This window comes from Toxotes jaculatrix, chromosome 1, assembly GCF_017976425.1.
Source record: "Toxotes jaculatrix isolate fToxJac2 chromosome 1, fToxJac2.pri, whole genome shotgun sequence".
NCBI classification, from domain to species: domain Eukaryota; kingdom Metazoa; phylum Chordata; class Actinopteri; family Toxotidae; genus Toxotes; species Toxotes jaculatrix.
In genome coordinates this window covers 169,680-193,817 of record NC_054394.1, presented here as the reverse complement: position 1 = coordinate 193,817, position 24,138 = coordinate 169,680, and the positions used below count along the sequence as shown (strand labels likewise).

Sequence of the window (24,138 nt, the reverse complement as noted above, 5' to 3'; positions counted from 1 at the left end):
GATTATTTTTAATATTTGGGTTTGTGGAGGACATTAAGTCAGAAGTCCAAGCAAAGTCATGAGTCATTAATGACTTAAAAAAAAATGATTTAAGACATGAGATGTTCTAAACAGTGCACATAAGGGTTCCAAGCATTAAAGACTGGGCCACGGTGAATGTGTTCTGAGGTCAGTCGAGCCAGGTGACAACACACACAGTATAGTGTCAATTATACGGCACCAACATTTACTGAGGTTTCAACAGACACGTTTTAATCTGCAGGAAATTTGCTGTGTTCAGTTTCCACAAGAAGCAGTTTAAACCCATGACTGTAACCTCAGTCCACCTGAACAGAAAAGGTTTCTACATTCAGAGCATGTAAACCTCAAGACTTCCTTCAACCATAATACACATAATCAAACCTTAAAAAAAAAAAAAAAACACCTCTAACTCATGATCAACTGTGAACATCAGTGCTCAGTTTTCAACAAACCACCACATTTATTAGGTCTGAAGTCAAACCACCAAAATTCCATTCAAAGTGATGAGTGGATTCCGAAACAATAAAGAATTTAAAAATTTAAAACATTTAGAGTCAGGAGCCCAGAGATATAAATAAGATAAAATCTACATGTGGATCTAACCACTGTTGCTGTACCTGCATTGTACTAAAGGTCAGCATGCGGAAACCTACACATGCCGTGTTATCATCTCTGAACAGCGTGAAGCAGGAAAAGTTATTTGATGACCAACAACAGTGACCAGCTAAAATACGAAGATGTGATCAAATAATTATTGCTGAGAAACACTCAATGATGTTAAAAGAAGTGTCAGTTCATCATGTTGAAGGTGTTTGTCAGTAGAAAAAGGTGCCAAAGTCACCCATGCCGTTGCGTTTGAACTGATTTCCCTGAATGGAGACAAAGATCTGGTGGTCCATCAGATCCTCAACGGCTCGGCTGCAGGACGTCTCCTTGTTTCTGCTCAGCTGACGACTAAAGTGCCACTTCCTGCCCAAGGTGGAGGCCATGTCACTATCTGTGCCATTGGTCTCTGTGGACTCGGGCTGAACAGCTGCTGAGCTGCTGGAGGGCGGGCTTGCCAATGATGGCACAGAGACAAGAGGATCTGAAACTCCTCCCAGCTGTCCATCTTCAGCCGTCTGTCCAGCAGGGTCTGTTGCAGGGTCTCCTGGGAACAAAAGGTCAGCTGAACATTGATTCTGAACTGCAGCATTTCCCCCAGACTTGTCCTGATCACTTCTTGAATATCTACTTGTTCATTTCTGTTATCGTGGAGCTCTGCCTACCCTCACTCCTGTCCACAGGAACTCTGTGTTGATCCTCACTGTTGGGCTTCACTAGAATCACTCCATAGCCCTCATTGTTGTGGATCACATTGTTTTCCATGGTGATAGATGGCATCACAGCCAGCTCATCAGCAAAGTCCTGTACATGCAAACACAGCCCAGACACAGGTTTATCAGAAGTCAGGAGCAGGACCCCACTTGTTTACTTGATAAATCTAGTAAAATGTCTACACAACACACGTCTGTGTCTGTTTCTTGACTGTTAAGCATAATAAATCCAGACATGTCTTGGCAGAGCCTCAGAGTCAGCTCCTAGATTCAGTCACAGCAGGAATTTGAACATAAGAAACCATCAGGTCATCTCTTCTCACCTTGATGAGGATCCCGTCCTTACAGTGATGGATTCCATTAGAAACCAGATTGCAAACACTGCCGGGGTAAATCTCCACACCTGCCCCCTGTGTGCAACAAACAACAACATGACTGACAATAAATAACTGAAAACTACAGGACAGAAATCCCAAAGACCTGCTATACCCACTTATTCTTGAGGGTCACCTGGGTCAGGCTGCCATTTCCAAACCCAAACCTTCATGCTGTGAAGCGACAGTGTCTAAACCAGCACTATGCTTTTGTCCACCTGTTTTTGGCAAAAACAAGCAGCAAACACAACACTTCTTATTTCCACATCCAGCAGTTGCAGATCAACATGATCCTTCATCTGGAGTGGTTTGTGTCCACCTGATGAATTGAAGTCCAGTATCTGACAGTGGGTAAGAGGCAGGGTACACCCTGGACAGTCTGCCAGTCCATCACAGGGCTACTAAAGTGCCAACGGGAGATCTCTCTGCTATTTGCTGCTGAGTAGGTAGGCTTTTTACAGCTTTCTCTCTGAAAAAAGCTGCTGCTGCTGGAAGTGGTGCTTATGAAAGTGATGAGAGAGAACCAGAACAATAAATTTACGGGACAAACAGCTAAACGATGAGCTGAAAGACTGACAGGAACTGTGCGTGAAGAGGGGTTTCTACCTATAATCAGTATCCTACAGCACTCACTTTGGATCCATATAGGTCACACATGCTCATGTTGAGATGGGCCGATGTTCGGACGATAACTCCGGTGGTCTCGCACTGCAACACACAGTTCTCCATGTTCAAAGTCCCCTGACGGACACCTGGCAGTTATCAAACAAGATAGCATCAGCATGTAAACAGACTGTTTCACAGCTTAACTCATTACACAGACACATGTGCACAACAGTACATGAGAATAAAGAGCCCTTGAGACTGAGGAAGCTGATGACTGCACAAAGGCTGATGTGGCCATTTTCTCAGACAGGGCTGAATTTCAATTTTCAATTACCCGAAACAGAAAAGTTCAAACTTTCTGCAGAATCACTCAAACAGTTGAACTGCATGTGTATGTAGAAAGCTGGATAACTCATCTCCTTCTGCCTTAGGCGAACAAATTATCAATCACCCCTCGTACAGTGACGTGCCACCACAGTGATAGAGACTTGTTTACTTTCATCTGTACTCACACAGAATGCCCTCTATAGCATCATGTTGGATGAACTTGATATTGGACAGTCTAACATCAGCTCCTGTGGATTCCACAAATGAGTCGCCTTTGTTTTTCTTCTCAATCACCACGTCATCAGGAAACCCAAAGCCTGGAACACACACAACACACGAACCAAGAAATCTGTCAGGATACAGCAGCTCTATGATGAAAGCAGACATGCATTTTGTTACTTTGCACTTTACACTTGTTGCAATTGAATCCCTCCTCCAGTGGATTTAATTAACACATCCAGATACAGTACAGCTTGATTAATAGATAGATGTGGTGTTTAGTCTTAGAGGGCACAAAATTAAAGTTTTTTTTTTACCTTCTATAGTGATGGAGTCTGGTATGAAGATGGAGCTCTTTACACTGTAGACCCCTGGGAGAACAATGACCAAGTCTCCCTGATGGCACGAATCCACCGCTGATACTGGCTCTCTGTGGAACTAAACACACAACACACAGCTTAGGACAGTCACACAGCCTGAACTCACACACTGTTTATACATACAATATATCCAGGAATGACAATGCAAAAACTGAATTTTAGAGATTTTTGAAGATTTATTAAAAAAGGAAAAGGTAAAATGTCATACTTGCAGAAAATCTTGCTAATGTGACATTTTACTTTTCTGCCATTCTTCTCTGCAGAGCCTCTCAGTCTCAATCAGGTTAGATGGGGACCGTTAGTGGCCATTTTCAGGTCACCCCAGGGGTGTTTTTGTTGAATGGGTTCAAGACAGGTCTCTGTCTAGGCCGCTTAAAGACATTCAGAGTTGTCCTTAAGCCACTCCTGCTTTGCGTGTGTGCTTAGGGTCACTATCCTGTTGGAAGGTGAAACTTCAGCCTAGTCTGAGGTCCTGAGGTGCTCTGGGCCAGGTGTTCTTTAAGGATATCTCTGTATTTTGCTCCATTCAGCTTTCTCATAGCCCTGACCAGTCTCCCTATCCCTGCAACTGAAAATCACCCCCACAGCTGATTCTGCTCCCACAGTGCTTCACCACTGGGATGGTATTGGGCAGGCAGGTGTTGAGTGGTGCCTGCGTATCTCCATGTATCTCTATGACATGAAGCTTGGAAATGAGGCAACACAGTTCAATCTTAGTTTCATCACACCAGAGAATCTTGTTTCTCAGTCTGAGTGTCCTTTAGGTTTCAAGTGTCTTTTACTGAGGAGAGGCTTTGTCTGTCCACTCTGCCATAAAGCCCAGATCAGTGGAGTGCTGCAGTGATGGTTGTCCTTCCAGAAGTTTCTCCCATCACCACACAGGATCTCAGCAGCTCAGCCAGAGTAACCATCTGGTTGTTGGCCACCTTTCTTACCCAGGCCCTTCTCCTTCAATTGCTCAGTTAGGCCGCGTAGCCAGCTCTAGGAAGAGTCCTGGCTGTTCCAAACGTCTTCCATCTTCCATTGAAGACTTATGGAGGACATTGTTCTCTTGGGAAGCTCAACGCAATAGTCAAGGTGTAGAAACATCTCAAAAATGATCAAGAGAAATAGGAAACACCTGAGCTAAATTTCGAGTATCATAGCAAATTGACTTACGTCACTGTGATATTTCAGTTCCTCCTTTTTAATACATTTGCAAAAATCTCTAAAATTCTGTTTTCCCTTCGTCATTATGGGATATTGACTGTAGATTGATGAGAGAAAATGTGTTTAAATGTTTTTATCATAAGGCTACAAGATAACAAAATATGAAAAAAGTGAAAGGGTCTGTAAACTGTCTGAATGCGCTGTATAGAACAGCTTTGTGCAGAGCCCGAGAACTCCTATTAACGGACCCTGTGCACAGTGAGTATACACTATTTGCTTCCCTCTGGTGCCACCCTCAAGACAAACTTTAGGTTCCACCTTACCAGTCATTAGGAACAAACAACATAACATCTCTCAATGTAAAACATCAAGAAGTGGCTTTTTTTGGCATGTAATGAGAAAGTATACAGCATTCTGCTGGAAATATTTCAGAGGCATCACATTTATAATCTAGTTTGCAATTGCTCTAATGAGATTAACTACAGAACAGACAAACTTCCCTGGATTCCCTGGAACTTTCATTATCTGTAGCTTATCATGTATATATTTTAAATTGGACAAACACGAGAAGCTGCCACTGAATTGTTTTGTGCGCTGATCGTTGCAAAAATAAACTAGAAATACTGCACCACGGTTGGGTGCCTGTTTGCAGCAGATGTAGAGGTAGAGTGGGAGCGAGGTGGAGGACCTTGACCTTTGACCTAAAACCTTCAAAATCTACTCACTTCATCTCTGAGTGACTGTAAACATTTGTGCAAACTTTAAAGAACATCCTTCAAAGTATTCTTCATATCACAATTGCCTGCATAAAATTAAATGTATGATCACAGCGACCGTGACCTTTGACCTCCAAAATCTACTCAGTTCATCCTTGAGGCACAGTTGACATTTATGCAAAGTTTGAAAGCCATCCCTCAAATGATTCTTACGATATCGCATTACCATGCAAAACATAAATATGGTTCATAGTGACCTTGCTCTTTGACCTTTGACCTCCAAACTCCTTTGAGATTTGCCTTAAGTCACAGTCAACATTTGTGCAAAGTTTGATATAGAGACCTCAAAGCGCAGCTCAGATATTGTGCATAGAAGAATCCAAAAACATAATGACAACCTGAAAACATAATGCCTCTGGCCTTGGCTATCACCTGCATGGAGGCATAAAAGAGAGTGAGGGGCAACAATTCAGTAATGGTGTTAGAAGTTAATGACTGTGGGTGTGCTTCTGATCAGGTAGCAGATCCAAAACGAACGGTCTTATTAGACCTAACCGTGGTCATACTCTAAGTATGTTCGTGTTACTGACCTGGATCTCAGTATCCCCACAGGGGCACAAAGGCAGCAGTCTGGCACTGAGGAGGGACTGGAGCTGTGCAGTGCTGCAGGAGGCTGTGACCACATGGACCACCTTCATACCTGATGCTCTGGGCCCACGACTTTGCACATCCTGCTGCCTGGCATTGCCTTTGTAGCCCAGTACATACCTGGACAGGAAGTGATGGAGGTAAACATCCAGGTTGTGGGAGAAGATATATAAGCGAAAACAAAGAGGCAGTAGGGTGGTGATAGTGGAGGGTATCAGTGAGATGGACTTTGAAAGACACACACAGACCTCCTACCTCAACAGGGGGTTCTCAATGATGTGCAGTTTGCGCTTGAATGCCTCCAGCTGGTCGTAGAGCTTCAGACCCTCCACCATTGACACGTTGTCCAGCTCAGAGTCTGAGTCAGGACTGAGGCTGCTGCGCAGTGCAGAGAACTGCTGGAAGCAGTGGGAGCATTTCTCCAATAAAGACTGGTACTCTGCCACCAGGCCTGCTGGGACTCTGTCCTCTAAGATGTCGTAGTAGCTGAGATAAGACACATTTTCAAACATGATCCATGGGAATTAACCAACTCTTATCATAAAAAGATCAGTTCAGAGACACAGGTTGAACTCACAGCCTGAGACGAGGCTCGACACAACGAACAAAGTAGTCAAAGTCATCATCTTCATCTTCCTCATCCCACTGCCTCCAGATATGCTTATAGAAAAACCTGCAGATAGAAGAGGAGAGAGGAGATTAGGAAAGCATGGCACAGCTGGACAGTAAACTTGATCAGACTTTAAATATGCAGACAAACATCAATGAGTGAAGACCAGGCACAGCAACAGTTCAGCAGAGTTATACCTGAGGTGCTCCAGAGCGAGGGCCGTCTGATCAAAGTCCCCAGACTCTTCATAGACCAGCTGTAGTTCCTGCAGTGGGACTTTGTGCTGGGTGGCCTCCAGCAGAGACTTCATGGTCTCCTCAGTGAGTTCACAGCCTCTGGTGTCACATTGCAGAGGCAGCACCAGCCTCACACATGCCTTCAGATCTTTGAGGTCCACATCACACACCTGCAATCATCAACAGTTCTTCAGCACTCACACCTGAAATCTTCGACAGCAGTTCAGCATTTGATCATTTCAACTGATCGCTCTACGGTTAGACACATTTTTTGGTGCCTGCTCGGGAGCAACTTGTATGTATCAAATCAATGGACTGCTGTCAATAATTTACAATAATCTGTACTTGTTAAATTTCAACCCAAATATCAATATCATCATATTTCTAACATGTTCAGTGTAACAATCCAACTGTGTTTGTAGCTTTCTGAAACAGACAATAACTCCAACTTTATGCAGCCTGGATAACTAAAGTGAGAAAGAAGGCAGGAATTTAACATCTCTGACTTAAAAGTGCTGTGCAGCCTGTGCAGCTTTAAAACCATTTGCATGACTGTGTCTCCCCCCTCTTTATGGCAGCAGACTTCTCTAGAGTAGGGAACTTAAAGTCACTTTACAGCATTCCTGTCTGTATTACCACTACATCTGAAGAACTCACAGACTGAACAATGACAACAACACAAAGACACAACACTGTTGTGGAGTAGAACTTCATTATTACTGTGGTATGACATTGATGTTTAAAGAAACAAATAGTCACTAAAGTTATTACTCGCCTTCAGACACCCAGTGAGCAACATTCAACACAACTAATTCTTCCAGATAGTCCTAGTTCCCTCTGGGACCTGAATGAATGTACAACTGTTTCTACTTGCAGAATTAAATTGCATTCAATATCACACATGCTCAGGTGATATTGATAAATCTATCAATATCATGTGAGCATGTGAAAATTTTGAAGCAGTCCTGCCCATATGTATGCTGATCCGGAATTACAATGAGATGTACAAAATACACACCGTCAACCGAATCAGCCAAAGGGTGGAAATCATAATCAAAACAGGTGCAAGCAGCCATGGTGCTACCAACAAGTTCACAGACAGTGATTTAGGCTGAATTAACAAAGAAAAAAATAATATAAAAAGTAACACCTTAAGAGGGTAATGAGTGGCCGATTAGTCGTTTTTGTTTGCCGAGGCCTCATTTGAGATCTTACTTGTTCTGTGCCAACAACTTGCCCTAAAATCCACACAAAGGCCATCTAAGTACACACGTCTTGTTGGCTCCGGGTTTTCCATCAACAGGCACATTGCAGTGAGAAAGTGGAGACAGGTGGGGAATTTCTGCACCAATTATAAGCAGGATGATGCCACATGTTTTACCAGATTTTACTTGCTAAGCATTAAATTGCCTTTCCAAACACTGCAGCAGAAAAGACTGTTGTAATGAGGGATCACCATACCAACGGAAACTGTTCATTATGTGGTTTATTTGGGGTGTTCCTTTATGTAAAAGAATTTGGCTGTGCACAAGCACAGGCGTGTGTAGGGCCCTCTAAAATCTGTTTTATTTTTTCCCAAATTCCATTTTTACCCAAATTCCATTTTTTCCATTTTAATTTTTGGGAATTCCGTTTTTTCCATTGTAATTTTTGGGAATTATGTTTTTTCCATTATAGTTTTTGGGAATCTACCCAAATAAGTGTGTTTTTAATGTAAATGACTAAGATGTACACAAATTAAATAGAAAGTTAACTTAAATTTATTGAGGTGACAGACAAGTATGCTTTCAGACAGTAGGCAGCATTATCTGTGACCACTGCCCAGGCATCATTCAGATCCAGACTGTTGCTATGGAGGGAGGCTAGTATGGCTTGGGAAACTATTGAGTAGTTGCATCTATCCATGAAGACAACATCCACAAGAAAGTATTTGATTTCAACTCTTCTGATAAAAGAAGAAAATAACATTAGCTCACACATGTAGTGCTAAATGTCTCATTTATTTATGTAGATTAAAAACAATAATAATAATACTAAAAATATATATTGTGTGGCGGTACCAACATGATTTTGATTGATTAGATCATTAGGTTATGAACATGTAAATTTAAAAAATATGTTAAAAAAGAAAAAAATGGGGAAAGGAAATGGACAATATTTCAACTTCTATTACAATTTGATATCTTGATTTACAAGTAATCCTTTTAAATCTTATTGTATGTGTATGTCAGCCAGATTGTTTCTCATATGGATTTTGGACACTATATAGTCACTGCGCCAATTCTTACGTTTCAAGTCAACAGAGTGTTGCCAGAATATGCAACACTAAACGCTAACCCCTCAGTACAGAGCCGAGCAGTTCGCGTCGAGTTTGTTCGCCGACAAAGACAGAGCCGTAGACAGCAGCCTCGCCATGCTTACATTGTTTTTACGGGGGAGGGGCTTAGTCTGTGGAAGGGGCTTGTTGTGCCACCCAGATTTGCTTCCCTCCGTGCATTTTTCCCCTGACACACGTTCCTCTTCCACACGAAAACAGCATTGCACTCAAATTATGTCAAATTCTGCGATATTCCGCGTTAAAAAAATAGATTCCGTTTTCATCGGCCAATTCCGCGATTCCGTGATCGCGGAAATCATAGGGCCCTACGTGTGGATTGTGTGAGATATATCACTACTGATAGTGAACATCTGTGCTTAAGTTTGCATACATAGACAACATAAATACCAATTTTCTTGTGCATGCTAGCTATTCAACTTAACCAAAGCTACCATTAGGTAACCATACATCTCCTTCCCTCTTACACACAGATGGAAAAGATCCTGTAGAAACAGGCGAATACAAGTTGGTCCAAAGCCCTCACCTCCACTAGAATATCAAAGACATCAGTGGACCACAGAGCCAGCCAATCACACGGTTCCACAACCTTCTCCAGGTAGTCTGCTGTAAAGGCCTTCACCTCAGAGGGTTTACAGTCTCCTGCACACAAATATACAGACAAGGATTGAGATCAGTAGTTGATTCACTCTCCCTGTTTATTATAATAATGGATTTGAGTCTGTCTGTGTGTGTGTGTGTGTCTGCTGTTACCAAGCATGTAGTCCTGATACGCCTTAAACCTCTCATAGAACAGTAGGTGGCTGGTCTGAAAGGTGTCAGGAAGACTTGAAGCCACTTCTCCATGATGCTCACATCTCTGCAGCTGAGTGCCTGACTTTTCCGTGTTAAAGTTGTCTGTACCACTGTCATCATTGTCACTCTCATCTTCATCCTCATCATCATTCTGAAACAGAGCTGTTGGGAGAAAATTCATGATAGAAGAGCTGCAAAGGAGTTTTGGTTTAGATAAAACGTAGGCAGGGCCACATGATCGTTATTACCGATTAAAATTATTTTAAAGCTTGATTTCAACAGGCCAGCCTCACTGAAACCAATCTTGACACCATTATCACCACATGTCCAGTAAAATCGCCATCTGATCTGGTGACCACTGATCGTATGTGAGCATTTTCACTCTTTGTGGTGCAACACAAAGAAATGAACATTTGTCTGGATTAAAACCTCCTATCTGAGCTAGGTGTTCGTAAAGAAGACCCAAACCATGCCGAGCTCATGGTGGGCGGCTGTTTGCCTCGACTAGTTGAGTTGTGAGAGAAAGGACGAGGGAAAGAGATGTATGGTTACATAGAGATGTATGGTTACCCAATGGTAACTTTGGTTAAGTTGAACTGCCTGTTTTCATGAGGTGTTATCGGCTAGAAAAATAGCCACGATAATGAACACATTACATTAACTATCCCTATGCTGAAATATTTAAACAGCGAACGAGTTAATTGGTGACCCACAAACCTTGAGTTATGGTGGACGCATGTTTTTCTGCAGAAACTCCGTTGTTGTTTTCCATGTCGAGTTCAACGTTAACGAACGACGACAAATCGTTCGTTAACGTTGAACTCGGCGACAATACGTCCGACGTCGTGTTTACAGGTTCCGCGCTTCCTGTAGACGTGGTTTCCTGTGATTCCTGCTCCATGGATAGTTTAAAACAACTACCTGGTGCTTTGAATATAAATTTGGAGGCTGACGGGGCCGTTATGTTAACCGGTAAGTTTAACACACTAACACAAACTGAAGACACACCTTGTCCCACTTTCAAAATATCCCCGGTCTGCACAGCCGCATCCAATCACAACACAAAATGCGAGCTATCCCGCCCCTCCCAACGCCCCAAGAGCTTTGAGCCAATGACAAAAGGAGTACTGAGTTTGCGCAGGACGTTTTTTTCCAGTCTGAGCTTGTGTTCATAGCAAGGGGGGAGTTGTAGATTTCAGCAGTGAGGATTAGTGATGGCTGATCGAGGCTTTGTTGAAGTTTCGACACCTGATTAAAAAAAATGGTTCATTACCCGAGGCTTCAATGACTCGAGAAGGACATCTACTGGTCAATAAAACGAAGTGCAATCAAGATGTGTCATTTATTGGTTCATGAATTGTTTGGGATTTGATTCGCCATGCACATTCTTGTTCGACTACACTACATGTTTGTATGGTTTCAAGCTGACACAATAAAATACAAACATTAAATATATATATTAAATACATAGGCTATATTATTTGACACGTCCGATTGTTGTAGGAAACAGCGATATACTTGGCCTGATATTTTGTGTTATGAATCGTAAGCTATCCTAAAACAAGTCTAAATAGTCCATAGCTTAAAAGATGTTGAATACTGGGTGTTCAGTCCCCAGATGGCAAATGTGATCTCATTCCAAATGTCTAATTCATGAGCTAAATAACACGCAGCTCTGACGGGAATCGAACCCACGCGACATTGTTGCAAGACAACTAAACCGATGACAGGGTTTCGATACCGAATGAAGCAGTAAAGTGGTTCATACGTCATAAATCACGTGATTTTTCCTAACCAAAACACCATAGACTGTATAAGACATGGACGTAGCACCCGTGACGTCACCCATTGGTTTCGGGGAGTCGGTTTTGTGACCAAACCATGGGCATTTGAGCTGCGCCATCTTGGATTTTAGTGGGAGTGTACTTTCCATATTTGGCGAAGAGGCGGTTACTCTACGGGTCAGCCGGGGTCAGCCGGCCGAGAATCCGGCCACTTAGCTCGGACCAACCGAGCTAGCCTAAAGCTAATCAGCTGACATTATCCGCGGACATTATCAGCAGTGACCATAAATCGGCAATTAAGTCATAAGCCAGCGGCAAAATATGCCGGTACTAATTAGTGCAAACATCCAGGTAAAATAGTGAGAAATTTACTTACCAAAAAAACTGCAACACAGACTCCTTCGACGGTCGGTTAGTACAGTCCACACTACAACAAGCCATACTGTCACAAAAACCTATCCGAACATTGGTAAACAAACACGGACACTGCAACTCCTGTCAACTGCTGGAGGATTCAAGGATTCAAGGATTCAAAGGCTTTTATTGTCAATTCACCATATGCCAGACATACAGGGGAATCGAAATGTTGTTTCTTCTCTCAACAATGTGTGTTTTACAATATAAATAAACAATTTAAATAAAACCAGCTAAATAAACAAACTTTCACTACAATATAAATATATAGTAAAGAAATATATGGAAAACAAATATATGGAAAACAAATATATATATATATATATGTATACATATAAATATGAATATGAAAATTGCAGATTGCTGAATAGTGCAAATGGTTATGTGCAAGTTGGCCAAAAAAATTTCTTAGTTACAGAGTCCAGGTGGCAGTGGGGGTGGGGGGTGGGGGTCAGCAGAGTTGGAGTCCAGGGGCGGGGGGCAGGGGGGGGAGGTAGTGTACAGAGTTCAGTGTCCTGACAGCCTGGTGGATGAAGCTGTTGGACAGTCTTGTGGAGCGGGCCCGGAGGCATCGGAACCGTCTCCCTGAAGGCAGGAGGCTGAAGTGGGGGTGTGAGGGGTGTGAGTTGTCTTTCACAATGTTGATGGCTCTGCGGGTGATGCGTGTGTTATAAATGTCTGTGAGGGGCAACAGAGGGACACCGATGATCTTGCTGGCTGCATTCACTATGCGTTGCAGTGTCTTTCGGCAGGAGGCAGTGCAGCCTCTGTACCACACAGTGATGCAGCCAGTGATGATGCTCTCAATGGTGCCCCGGTAGAAAGAGCATATGATGGGAGGTGGGACATGGGCTCTTCTCAGTTTGCGGAGGAAGTAGAGGCGTTTTTGAGCTTTCTTGGCCAGCTGTGTTGTGTTTATTGTCCAGGAGAAGTCCTCAGAAATGTGAACCCCCAGGAACTTGGTGCTGTTCACCCTCTCCACTGCAGCGCCGTCGATGGTCAGTGGGGGATGCTGTGAAGGCCTTCTCCTGAAGTCGATAACCATCTCTTTGGTCTTTCCCACGTTGAGGAAGAGATTGTTATCCTTGCACCACTGGACCAGTTGGCTCACCTCAGTCCTGTAGTTTGCCTCATGGTCTGCATAACCAGCCGCTCGAAGCACTTCATTATGATGGGTGTCAGTGCTACGGGCCGGTAGTCATTGTGGCTGGACGGGTGTGGTTTCTTTGGTACCGGTATTATTGTGGTGGCCTTGAAACACTTGGGGACGACCGCTTGGCTCAGGGAGATGTTGAAAATGTCAGTTAAGACATCCTTGAGCTCCTCAGCACAGTCCTTTAGGACCCGACCAGGTATGTTGTCCGGTCCAGCTGCCTTGCGTGGGTTGATCCTAGAAAGGACCTTCCTCTCACTGGCTGAAGATAAGGACACAGCCTGCTCGTCCGGAGGAGGTGATGATTTCTGTGCTGGTGTGGTGTTCTGTGTCTCAAAGCGCCCAAAGAAGTCGTTGAGGCTGTTCAGCAGTGAGATGTCACTGTCACAGGTTTGTGGGGGGGGGGGGTTGTAGTCAGTGAGGGTTCGAATGCCTCTCCACAGGCTTTGTGTGTCCCTGGTGTTACTGAAGTGGCTGGTTATTTTCTTGCTGTATTGTTGTTTTGCTACTTTGATTCCACGGGACAGGTTGGCTCTGGCTGTTGCTAGCCCTGCAGCGTCCCCAGCCCTGAAGGCTGAGTCCCGAGCCCTCAGGAGCCTGTGGACCTCGCCTGTCAACCATGGTTTCTGGTTAGCTCGGATGGTAATGGTTTTTCTGTGGGTGACATCGTCAATGCACTTTGTGATGTATGCAGTGACAGCATCGGTGTATTCTTCAATGTCTGTGTGGTTATTGTTTGTAGCAGCCTGTTTGAAAATATCCCAGTCCGTTGTGTGGAAACAGTCTTTCAGTGCTGAGCAGGCCTCCTCTGGCCACACACGTACCTCTCTTTGGGTTGGTCTGATGACTCTCACCTTTGGTCTGTACGCAGGTCTCAGCAGGATGGTGATGTGGTCTGAGAGACCCAGGTGGGGGAGGGGGGAGGCCTTGTATGCTCCTTTGTGGTTTGTGTAGACAAAGTCCAGTGTGTTGTTTTCCCTGGTAGGGAAGTCAACATGCTGATGTAACTGAGGCAGAAAAACCTTTAAGTCTGCGTGGTTGAAGCCCCCAGCTGTTATGATAAACCCGTCTGGGTGTGCAGTCTGTTGTTCGTTGATGGCCTGGTAGAGTGGGCCGAGTGCTTCGCTCTTCTCTCTGGTGTTAGCGGTGGGGGGAATGTAAACAGCGACCAGCAGAACCGCTGTAAATTCCCTCGGTAGATAGAAGGGCCTGCACTTCAAGATGACGAACTCCACCCGTGGCGAACAATGTTTATGCACAACAACAACATTCCGACACCATGCGTCGCTGATGTAAACACAGACTCCCCCGCCGCGAGTCTTACCTCCCTCCACAGGGACACGGTCGGCGCGGTAGCATGTTAGTCCAGCTAGCTTGATAGCAGAGTCCGGGATGTTGTCATTCAGCCATGTTTCCGTAAAAATGGAAACACAGCAGTCCCTCACATCACGCTGTGCAGATCTAAGGAGTTTTATGTGGTCCATCTTATTATCCAGTGATCTTACATTGGCTAGGATCAGTGATGGTATCGCTGGTCTGTGTGGGCTAGCTGCTAGCCTAGCCTGGATGCCTCCTCGCTTGCCCCGCTTCTGCTTTCTTTCACACCGCTTCCGACGTCTCCTCTCACGGTGGGAAGCAGCAGGCGAGGCCGTTGATCGATCGGGCCGGCGGAGTAATCCGAGGCTCTTGAGTTCCTCAGACAGTGCTTGATCGAGACAGTAGTTTGTTTGTGTTTTCCTGAGTTCCAAAAGTCGATGGCGGCTGTAACGTTTTCTAGACGAAAGCGACGTACACGAACGTAAACAAAGTGCGCAGAGTGCGCTCGTACATACACAATTACACACACAATTACACAAAGTTAGAGAGAGAGGGGCCGCTGCGTCCGTTCGTGCCACCATCTTGAAGGAGGTAGCCGTAGGCCTATGGATGTAGCCGCCTAGCACAGTCGATGCTTTAGCAACGAGCTAACTGTCAGTGCCTGTCTACGGACTGTCACTCAACGTAACCACGCCCCAATTTATTAAGCCTAAATAACACTAAAACGGTTGTGGTACAAAAACATTCACCCCCCTCACAGTGTTCACGGAGGTGGAAACTATCAATAGAGACCAAAAACAAAAATGTACCAGGCTGTAAATATGTTTTTTTAGGCTGTAAAGTTGGCTATTTTAACATGGGGGTCAATGGAGAATTGCTCACTTCTGGAGCCAGCCCCCAGCGGCAGCCGAGGAACTGCAGCTTTTTGAACGCGGAAGTGATCCTCACTGCTGAAACCTACAACTCCCCCCTTGCAAAACACACACGTCTGACTCCAAGTCTGACTATCATGAAGCTAGATACATAGTACTTTTCTGTTTGACTGCACCAGATGATAAGGTGGTTTCAAGTGGATTAATGATAATGATAATAATAATAATAATACCATGTTTGTTATTTGGCATGGCTGATTGTAAACCTACATAATCTTCACTTATATATTGTGTTCTGAAACACTGAAATACTTCTGGTATATTCATGAGATGTGCTCTACAAATACAGACATAATGTAATTTTCACATGGTACTGGTGCAAATACAGATTATATCATGGGTGTTTTGGGCATCGTTGGTACAGAGGTTTATGTGTTCGTGGGTTTCTTCTTTTACAAACTATTTCCCCAGCCTTGGAAAAAACCCATAGGACTATATGTCTATAAACGTATCTATATAACTCTCTATCTATATCTATCTAATTTATATATCACGTATCTATTGCTCTATCCACACTGATTCTCCAAAAATACGTTATCAACACTACTACTACTACTACTATTACTACTACTACTACTACTACTAACACCTAACAACCGCAACAAACCAACCTACTTTGCAAAGAAAAATTCAAATGACTGCCACTATATAGAGCTATTCTATCTCTGAACACACTCGATCCTGCCGTGTAATTCACATGACAAACCGAACCAATCAGGCGATTCGCATGACGTCCGAAGCACTCAACTGCTTCGAACGTCACTCAAGTGCTTCAAACGTCAGTACTCACGTGACCAGACCACACAGTGGTTCGATACAACTGCTTCATGAGCTACCGCACATGTGTCGGAGCCTCGGGTGTCAGAGGACCATCACTAGTGAGGATCACTTCCGCGTTCAAAAGCATTTTATGTTTTTGGTCTCTATTGATAGTTTCCACCTCTGTGAACACTGTGGGGGGTTAGTGTTATTTAGGCTTAAAATTCTTACATAAATTAGGGCGTGGTTACGTTGAGTGACATCCCCATAGACGATCACTGGCAGTTAGCTCTATGCTAAAGCATTGGCTGAGCTAGGCGGCTACATCCAGAGGCCTCCGGCTACCTCCAGCGGTTGTCAGGGGCTGCAGTGTCCGTGTTTGTTGGCCAATGTTTGGATAGGTTTTTGTGACATATGGGGCTTGTTGTAGTGTAGACTGTACTAAACGACCGTCGAAGGAGTCTGTGTTGCAGTTTTTTCGGTAAGTAAATTTCTCACTATTTTACCTGGATGTTTGCACTAATTAGCATGTATTAGCATATTTTGCAGCTGGCTTATGACTTAATTGCCGATTTTTGGTCGCTGCTGATACAGATAGAGGACAGGAACAGCTAATGTTAGGAATGCTGTTGTGGTGTGTTCTGTGCTCTCAGAGTCTGTTTATTGCGGGAGTACTAGGCTACAATTTTATTTCGTCTCATTTTTCTGTTTAAAAAGTCCGACATTGCATGGACAGAGCAGCTCCGTCAGTAAGCAGCTGCTGTTGTAAGTGGATAGTGGATGGAGGCAGCGGTGAAAGCCGGTAAATATTAAATATTAAACATTTTAATATATTGTTATTACTCTCATCATTTTTAATTGTTATCATTAATAATAATGACAATAATAATAATAATAATAATAATAATAATAATAATAATAATAATAATAATGTTTTTAACGTTTTAATATACAGCTCTGGAAAAAATTAAGAGACCACTGCAAATTCTTTTGAAATCTGTATCTCTACAAGTATGACAGCCATTCCGTTGCTGTGTATGTTGAATTCCAACACAAGCACACCTCAGTCTACTTAATGAGGTACTGATTAGGTGATCACCTGAACCAAATCCTATTTAATGAGTAAAAGTAAAAAAAACACTGCTGTGGTCATCACTATCCTCTTGCAATAGGACTGGCTGGATGGCAAAAACAGTGCTAGCAGTACCTCAAAAGTAATAGATCAATCAAAGAAATAACTATTGACCATGCCAAAAGAGTTGAAAAGAAAAGTTTTGTTTGAGGAAAAGAAGGGTTAAATTCTGGCTTACAGTGAGCGTCAGGTTGCTTCCATCCTTAAAATTTCTAAGATGGCTGTTCATAAGAACAAGGGAAAGCAGCAGACACTGGGGACAATAAAGCTACAGACTGGCAGAAGGCGAAACCGGCTCTCCACTGACCGGGATGACCGTCAGCTCATTTGAATGTCACTGAGCAACCGTAGGATGACATTAAGTGACCTACAAAAAGAATTGCAAATGGCAGCTGGGGTGAAATGCAAAACAGGCTCCTAGGCGCAGGGCTCAAGTTGTGTAAAACTAGAAAAAAGCCCTTCATCAATGAGAAGCAAAGAAGAGCCAGATTGAGGTTTGCAAAAACCATAAGGATTGGCCATAGAGGACTGGAGTAAGGTCATCTTCTCTGATTAGTCCAATTTTCAGCTTTGCCCAACACCTGGTTGTCTAATGGTTAGACGGAGACCTGGAGAAGCCTACAAGCCACAGTGTCTCACACCCACCGTGAAATTTGGTGGATGATCGGTGATGATCTGGAGGTGCTTCAGCAAGGCTGGAATCAGGCAGATTCATCTTTGCGAAGGATGCATGAATCAAGCCACGGACAAGGTTATCTTGGAAGAAAACTTGCTTCCTTCTGCTCTGACAATGTTCCCCAACTCTGATGATTGTTTTTTCCAGCAGGACAATGCTCCATGCCACACAGCCAGGTCAATCAAGGTGTGGATGAAGGACCACCAGATCAAGACCCTGTCATGGCCAGCCCAATCTCCAGACCTGAACCCCATTGGAACCTCTGGAATGTGATCAAGAGGAAGATGGATGTTCACAAGCCATCAAACAAAGCTGAGCTGCTTGAATTTTTGCGTCAGGAGTGGCTTAATGTCACCCAACAGCAACATGAAAGATTGGTGGAGAGCATGGCAAGACGCTTGAAAGCTGTGATTGAAAATCGGGGTTATTCTACCAAATATTGATTTCTGAACTTTTTCTTGTTTCGTTTTCTTTGCATTATTTGAGGTTTGAGAACACTGCATCTTTTTTGTTATTTTGACCATTTACCATTTTCTGCAAAAAAAGCTGTATTTTATTAATATGAAATAATAATGATTGTTTCACAGTTAAATAATAGGCTAGAAATAAATTTCCCCCCACAACTCCACCAAACCCTGCAGCTCCACCTAAAACCTCTCTATCTGAAACAGTCATGTTTAAAACACAGCAGCAACATTATGATCTCTGTTGTATGATGTGTGTCGCGGTCGTACGGGGTCGAGCTAGTCAGGTCGGACTCGGGGACTGTCGTGTGGTGGATGTAGCTGCGTGTAGCTGCCACTTAGCTTGTTAGCCCAGCTGATTAGCTGATTAGCCTTAGGCTAGCTCGGTTGCGCCGAGCTAAGTGGCCGGGTTCTCATCCGGCTGACCCATAGAGTAACCGCCTCTCTGCCAAATATGGAAAGTACACTCCCACTAAAATCCAAGATGGCACAGCTCAAATGCCCATGGTTTTGTCACGAAACCGACTCCCCGAAACCAATGGGTGACGTCACGGGTGCTACGTCCATATCTTTTACAGTCTATCATAGACTGTGTAAGACATGGACGTAGCACCCGTAGCATTAAATATATTAAAACGTTATACGTATAATGTATATTAAAACACTATTATTATTAATGATAACCATCAAAATAATAATAATAACAACAACAACAACAACAATAATAATAATATATATTAAAATGTTTAATATTGAATATTCATCGGCTTTCACCGCTGCCTCCACCCACTATCCGCTTACAGTTACAGCAACACACAAACAACAGCAGCTGCTTACTGACGGAGCTGCTCTGTCCATGCAATGTCAGACTTTTTAAACAGAAAAATGAGATGAAATAAAATTATAGCCTAGTATTCCCACAATAACTGAGAGCACGGAACACACCGCAACATTGTTTTGATACCGAATGAAGCAGTAAAGTGGTTCATACATCACAAGCATTCCTTACATTAGCTGCTCTGGTCCTCTATCTGTATCAGCAGCGACCATCGGCAATTAAGTCATAAGCTAGCGGCAAATATGCTAGTACATGCTAATTAGTGCAAACATCCAGGTAAAATAGTGAGAAATTTACTTTTTTTGTTGCTTGATCGTTCATTTCAAAGAGCCAGCTCTAAAAGCTGTTTCATTCGCGACCGACACATCACCTGTCCTGCTCCTTAATGATGCATTCAGTATCGGCAGAGTGGGAACAACTCAACTGAAAACTCTCTGTGTTTAAAATGTTTTAAATTTAAAATTTACTTTTTCAGTTAAGATTTTTGTTCAGAAACAATATAACAAAATAACAATATTCAATTCAATTCAATTTTATTTATATAGCACCTTCCACAATCAAAATTGTCTCAAAGCCTTTACAGAGACCCAGAGCCTGAGCCCAGAGCAAGCACTTAAGGTGACAGCGGTGAGGAAAAACTCCCTTTTAACAGAAAGAAACCTTGAGCAGAACCTGGCTCATAAATTTAAAAAAATGCAAATAATTATGCAAAAAACAAAAAATAAAAGTAAAAACTACTCTTGGCTCTCATTCACAACCTTTGACTGAGGTCCACTTTTGGGCCTGGTCCCCATGTTGAGAACTGCAGATTTATAGATTTTTGTTCAGAAACAATAACATGTTTACATTTTTCCCTTACATTGCACTTCTTCTCTGACTTACTAACAGATGCTGCAATTACTCCCAGGTGTTTCTTTGCAAGCTTGTTCAGAGAGGGGAATGTTAGCTCATTTGTTTTCTACCAAAGAAGTGGGCTCCATTAGAGACGAAAAACTGAATCTTAAGTATCGATCTCATCGCCCAATTATCAATCAATACCAGCGTTGGTATAGATACTAGGGGTGTGCCATCTAAGTCACCTCACGATTCAATTCGATTACGATTCACAGTTCTATGATTCGATGATTCCCCGATTATCGATGCATCTTGATTAATCTTTTTTCCCCACATAGAATGTTTCTTTTCTCACTCATAATGTATATTTTTACATATCCATTCATTGAAGTAAAGCACGTTTATCTCTATCTTTTCTAACTCCTCTGATAAAAGAAGAAAAAAGTATTAGCTTGCACATGTAATGCCTGTTTCATTTATTGATGTAGATTAAAAACAGTAATAATAATACTAAAAATATATATTGTGTGGCTGTACTGACATGATTCTGATTTGATTATTTTATTATGAACATGTACATGAAAAAAATATCTGTTAAAAAAGAAGAGAAAAAAATAGGGAAAGGAAATTGACAATATTTCCACTTCTATTACAATTTGATATCTTGATTTACATGTCAAGAAAGTAATCCTTTTAAATCTTACTGTATGTGCATGTCAGCCAGATTGTTTCTCATATTCAGATCACATTCTCAGATTTTGGACACTATGTGGTCATTGTACGTATTCTTACGTTTCCAGTCAACAGAGTGTTGACAGAATATGCAACACTCGACGCTAACCCCTCAGTACAGAGCCAAGCAGTTCGCGTCGAGTTTCACAGTTTTTAGGCCGACGAACACAGAGCCGTTCCGACCGCTGCACTTTCCTTCCGCTATTAAAAGAATTGATTTTTGAACATTTATGAATCGATTCTGAATCGTCAAGTGTTGCGTCACAATTAATCTATTAATTGATGAATCGGGCACACCCCTAATAGTAGCGCGCGCCACGAACTACAAGCTATTGTTTCAAGCTATACTGCCTTACCTGTCACTGAAATAGGCACTTTCAACCAAATACTATCCATACTTTAGATCAATCCACCCACCACTAATTCAGACTTAGCCATAGTGAAGAGCAGTGAAACAAAGCATAGATGGTATATTAAAAATGGACACAGACTCCGGGTCTGAAAAGTGAAAGGCCTCAAAGTGCAATACCACTGAGGGGCTGCTAAGTGCTCCTATAAAATCCACTTCAAAAAGTGTCGACTTCTATCATCAAATACTATATAAAAATAGAAATAAAACAAGTAAATAAAACATCATTAGCTAAATTCACTGTTGCTCTTTATTACTTGTCACTTCATTGTAAAGCTTTCTGTCTCTGTTGAGATCCTATAGGAATGATGACTCAGTTTTTCCTGTGATCTGATCAGTCAGTAGTCAGGCTGTTGACAGGTTTTGATCTGATCCTCTGAAGTTAACATGCTCTAGAGCAGGTTGGGTGTGCAACATTAGTTACCATGGTAATGTAACCCTGTAATAAGTGAACCGCAGTCATAACCCTGACAGGCCAGGGTTAAACCTGAAATTACCTCACTAACTACAAATCGTGCTTTGTAGAACAGGCCTCAGGAGGGTCATTCACCGGTGAACTTGAGTCACATTCATATTGTTGTAATTCACTTGTGCAGTGGCTCAGCAGGTAGACCCAAATTGCCAATTGGTGTGTGAATGTGTGTTAGTAAAAGCACTGTGCTCTATCAATGTGAGTGTGAATGGGTGAATATGACTGGTAGTATAAAGTGCTATATAATTGCAGTCCATTTTACCATCATTTAACATCCAAGGCACCCATTCAAATGTATAATCAAATCCCAGACACTTTGTTTTCGTCACATCACACTGGAGGATAGAATTCCATAATCTTAGGGAAAAGAAATACTCAACGAGATTCCTCAGGAAGGTGAAGGCCGCCCTCGCTTCTGTTCGTTCAACCCTGCACAATGTTTCTACTGGTCCACAGCTGGGGTTCATCCTTCTGGTGACAGCATTCTCCCAGGTACAAAAGGCTCCATCAACTCATTAAGGAGCATTTCCAGAGAGCACAGAACCAACATAAAATGCTACAGGGACACAAAAAATGCCAGCATGAAAGACCTGTTAGTGAAGGTGAACTTATCTGGGAAGAAGGGGGCCCCAGAGGCACACTGCTTCAGACTGGGGGCCAAAAAATTCTTCACAAACCTATTAATAGAGGAAAATTAGGGGATAGCCATTTCTTTTCCAGCTTTTGTGATATCTGCTTTAAAGGACATATGTGCGAATCATACCATGGAGCTAGCTTCCTCTTCCTCTTCTTTTTCAGAGGGGCAACAGAGTCAAGGGTTGTATATAACAAGACTGCAGTACTATCAACTAAATCAGTGTTTTTCAACCTTTTTTGAGCCACATTTTTTACATTGAAAAAATCCTATGGCACACCACCAACCAAAAATGTTACAAAATGACACTCTGTAGCCTAATACAATATATATAATGACAACATAGTCTCTCAGTTTATTTATACTCACTCAGTGTGAAACCTGGGCCTGTTTAGATGAACACAAAGCTGATATCTGATAGCTGATATAACTGCTCATACAGCCTGAGGGTGCAGCGGTACACCAGTGTGCTGTAAGAGATCGTCAGGTGTACCGTGGAAAATTATCTAATTTCACTTAATCACTCGAAGACGTGACTGGCAAAGTAATGTAATACTGTTCCATGTCAGTGGGTGGCAGAAGGGAGCTAATTGCCTTGTTACTTTGAGACAAGAGAATCGGTCATGGTCAGTCATGTGTGTTGGTGTTGTCGATGTTGCCAAGGCTCCATTTTGAAGGCAAGTTTAAAATTAAGTGGCCAAGTGATGCATGCAACAGGAAGCGGTGACAGTGATGGAGAAGAAAAATGCAAAATCCAAACTGGGCCCTGATCCGAGCCCTGGGCCGATGGTTGTCGCGCAGCAAGGTGCTTGCCCGTGTGTATGAGCTGCGGGAGGAACTGTGTTTCTGAGAGGTCCAATTATGCAAAACTGCTAGCAGTGATTAGTGGTGTGCAAGGCTGGCATACCTGGAAGATATATTTCATCATGTGAATGAACTGAACACACGAACGCAAGGCTGAAATGAAAACCTGATTACAAGTACGGATAAAATAAATGGATTCCATTCAAAGGTGCACCTCTGGCAACATGTGGAAAGTGCCAACCTTGAAATGTTCCCACTCACCAAGAAATGGCAAGATATCAACACTGCTGCACTGCATGAGATAATAGGTAAACATCTGAAAACCCTTGAGGAGAAGAGGTTGTTTTGTCTTCAGCCTTCACTGAATGCCTTGACCGGGTTAGGGACCGATAGGCTATAGCTCATCATCGGCTGTTGGAAAGGACATGACTTTACAGGAGCAGGAGGAACTAACTGAGACAAGATCATGGTTTAAAGCTAAGCTTTGCTGATCTACCTTTGGACAGTTTTTGGTTGACTGCTGCCAAGGAGTTCCCCATTCTTGCAAACAAAGCTATTTTGACATTGCTCCAATTTTCCACAACATATCTGTGTGAGCTGAGCTAAACATGTCATCACTGGTCAAATTGGGCAGGGTCCAGGGAAAACTACAGTTTATATACATATTGTTTTGGCATAGTTTCACACCGATTCCAAGAATGATGTTTTTTCCTCAGCACGTGCGCCACGAACTACAAGCTATTGTTTCAAGCTATACTGCCTTACCTGTCACTGAAATAGGCACTTTCAACCAAAATAAACGTCTTTTTTGCAACAGCTGTCCTGAAAATGCCACAGCCTGCCCATGAAGGAAAAACACTTGTTTGGGCTAGAAAAGGCTTCTTCTTATTCATCGATAAACAGGTCTGGGTCCCGGTCGTGGTTAGCAAGCCAGGTCTCCAAGTAAGCCATGACACAGCAGGTCACAGGCACTAAACTGTCCCAGTTTAGCTGTAACCTTACCGGAGTGACTGCCCCACTAACTTCCCAGGTAAAAGAGGAACCACAGCATG

At 42.8% G+C, this 24,138-nt stretch overlaps 1 protein-coding gene across 1 annotated transcript; it reads right to left on the bottom strand.

Moving 5' to 3' along the window:
• Positions 1–10,754, bottom strand: shcbp1 (SHC SH2-domain binding protein 1). The gene is made up of 13 exons (XM_041030220.1): positions 10,450–10,754; positions 9,691–9,894; positions 9,464–9,579; positions 6,564–6,772; positions 6,334–6,429; positions 6,012–6,242; positions 5,699–5,876; positions 3,181–3,301; positions 2,830–2,961; positions 2,345–2,463; positions 1,661–1,747; positions 1,290–1,428; positions 1–1,171 (listed from the first exon to the last, which is right to left on the bottom strand). The coding sequence occupies exons 1-13, from the start codon at positions 10,631–10,633 to the stop codon at positions 837–839; spliced, it is 2,151 nt and encodes a 716-aa protein (XP_040886154.1). The 5' UTR covers positions 10,634–10,754; the 3' UTR covers positions 1–836.
• Between the last annotated feature and the right edge of the window lie 13,384 nt (positions 10,755–24,138).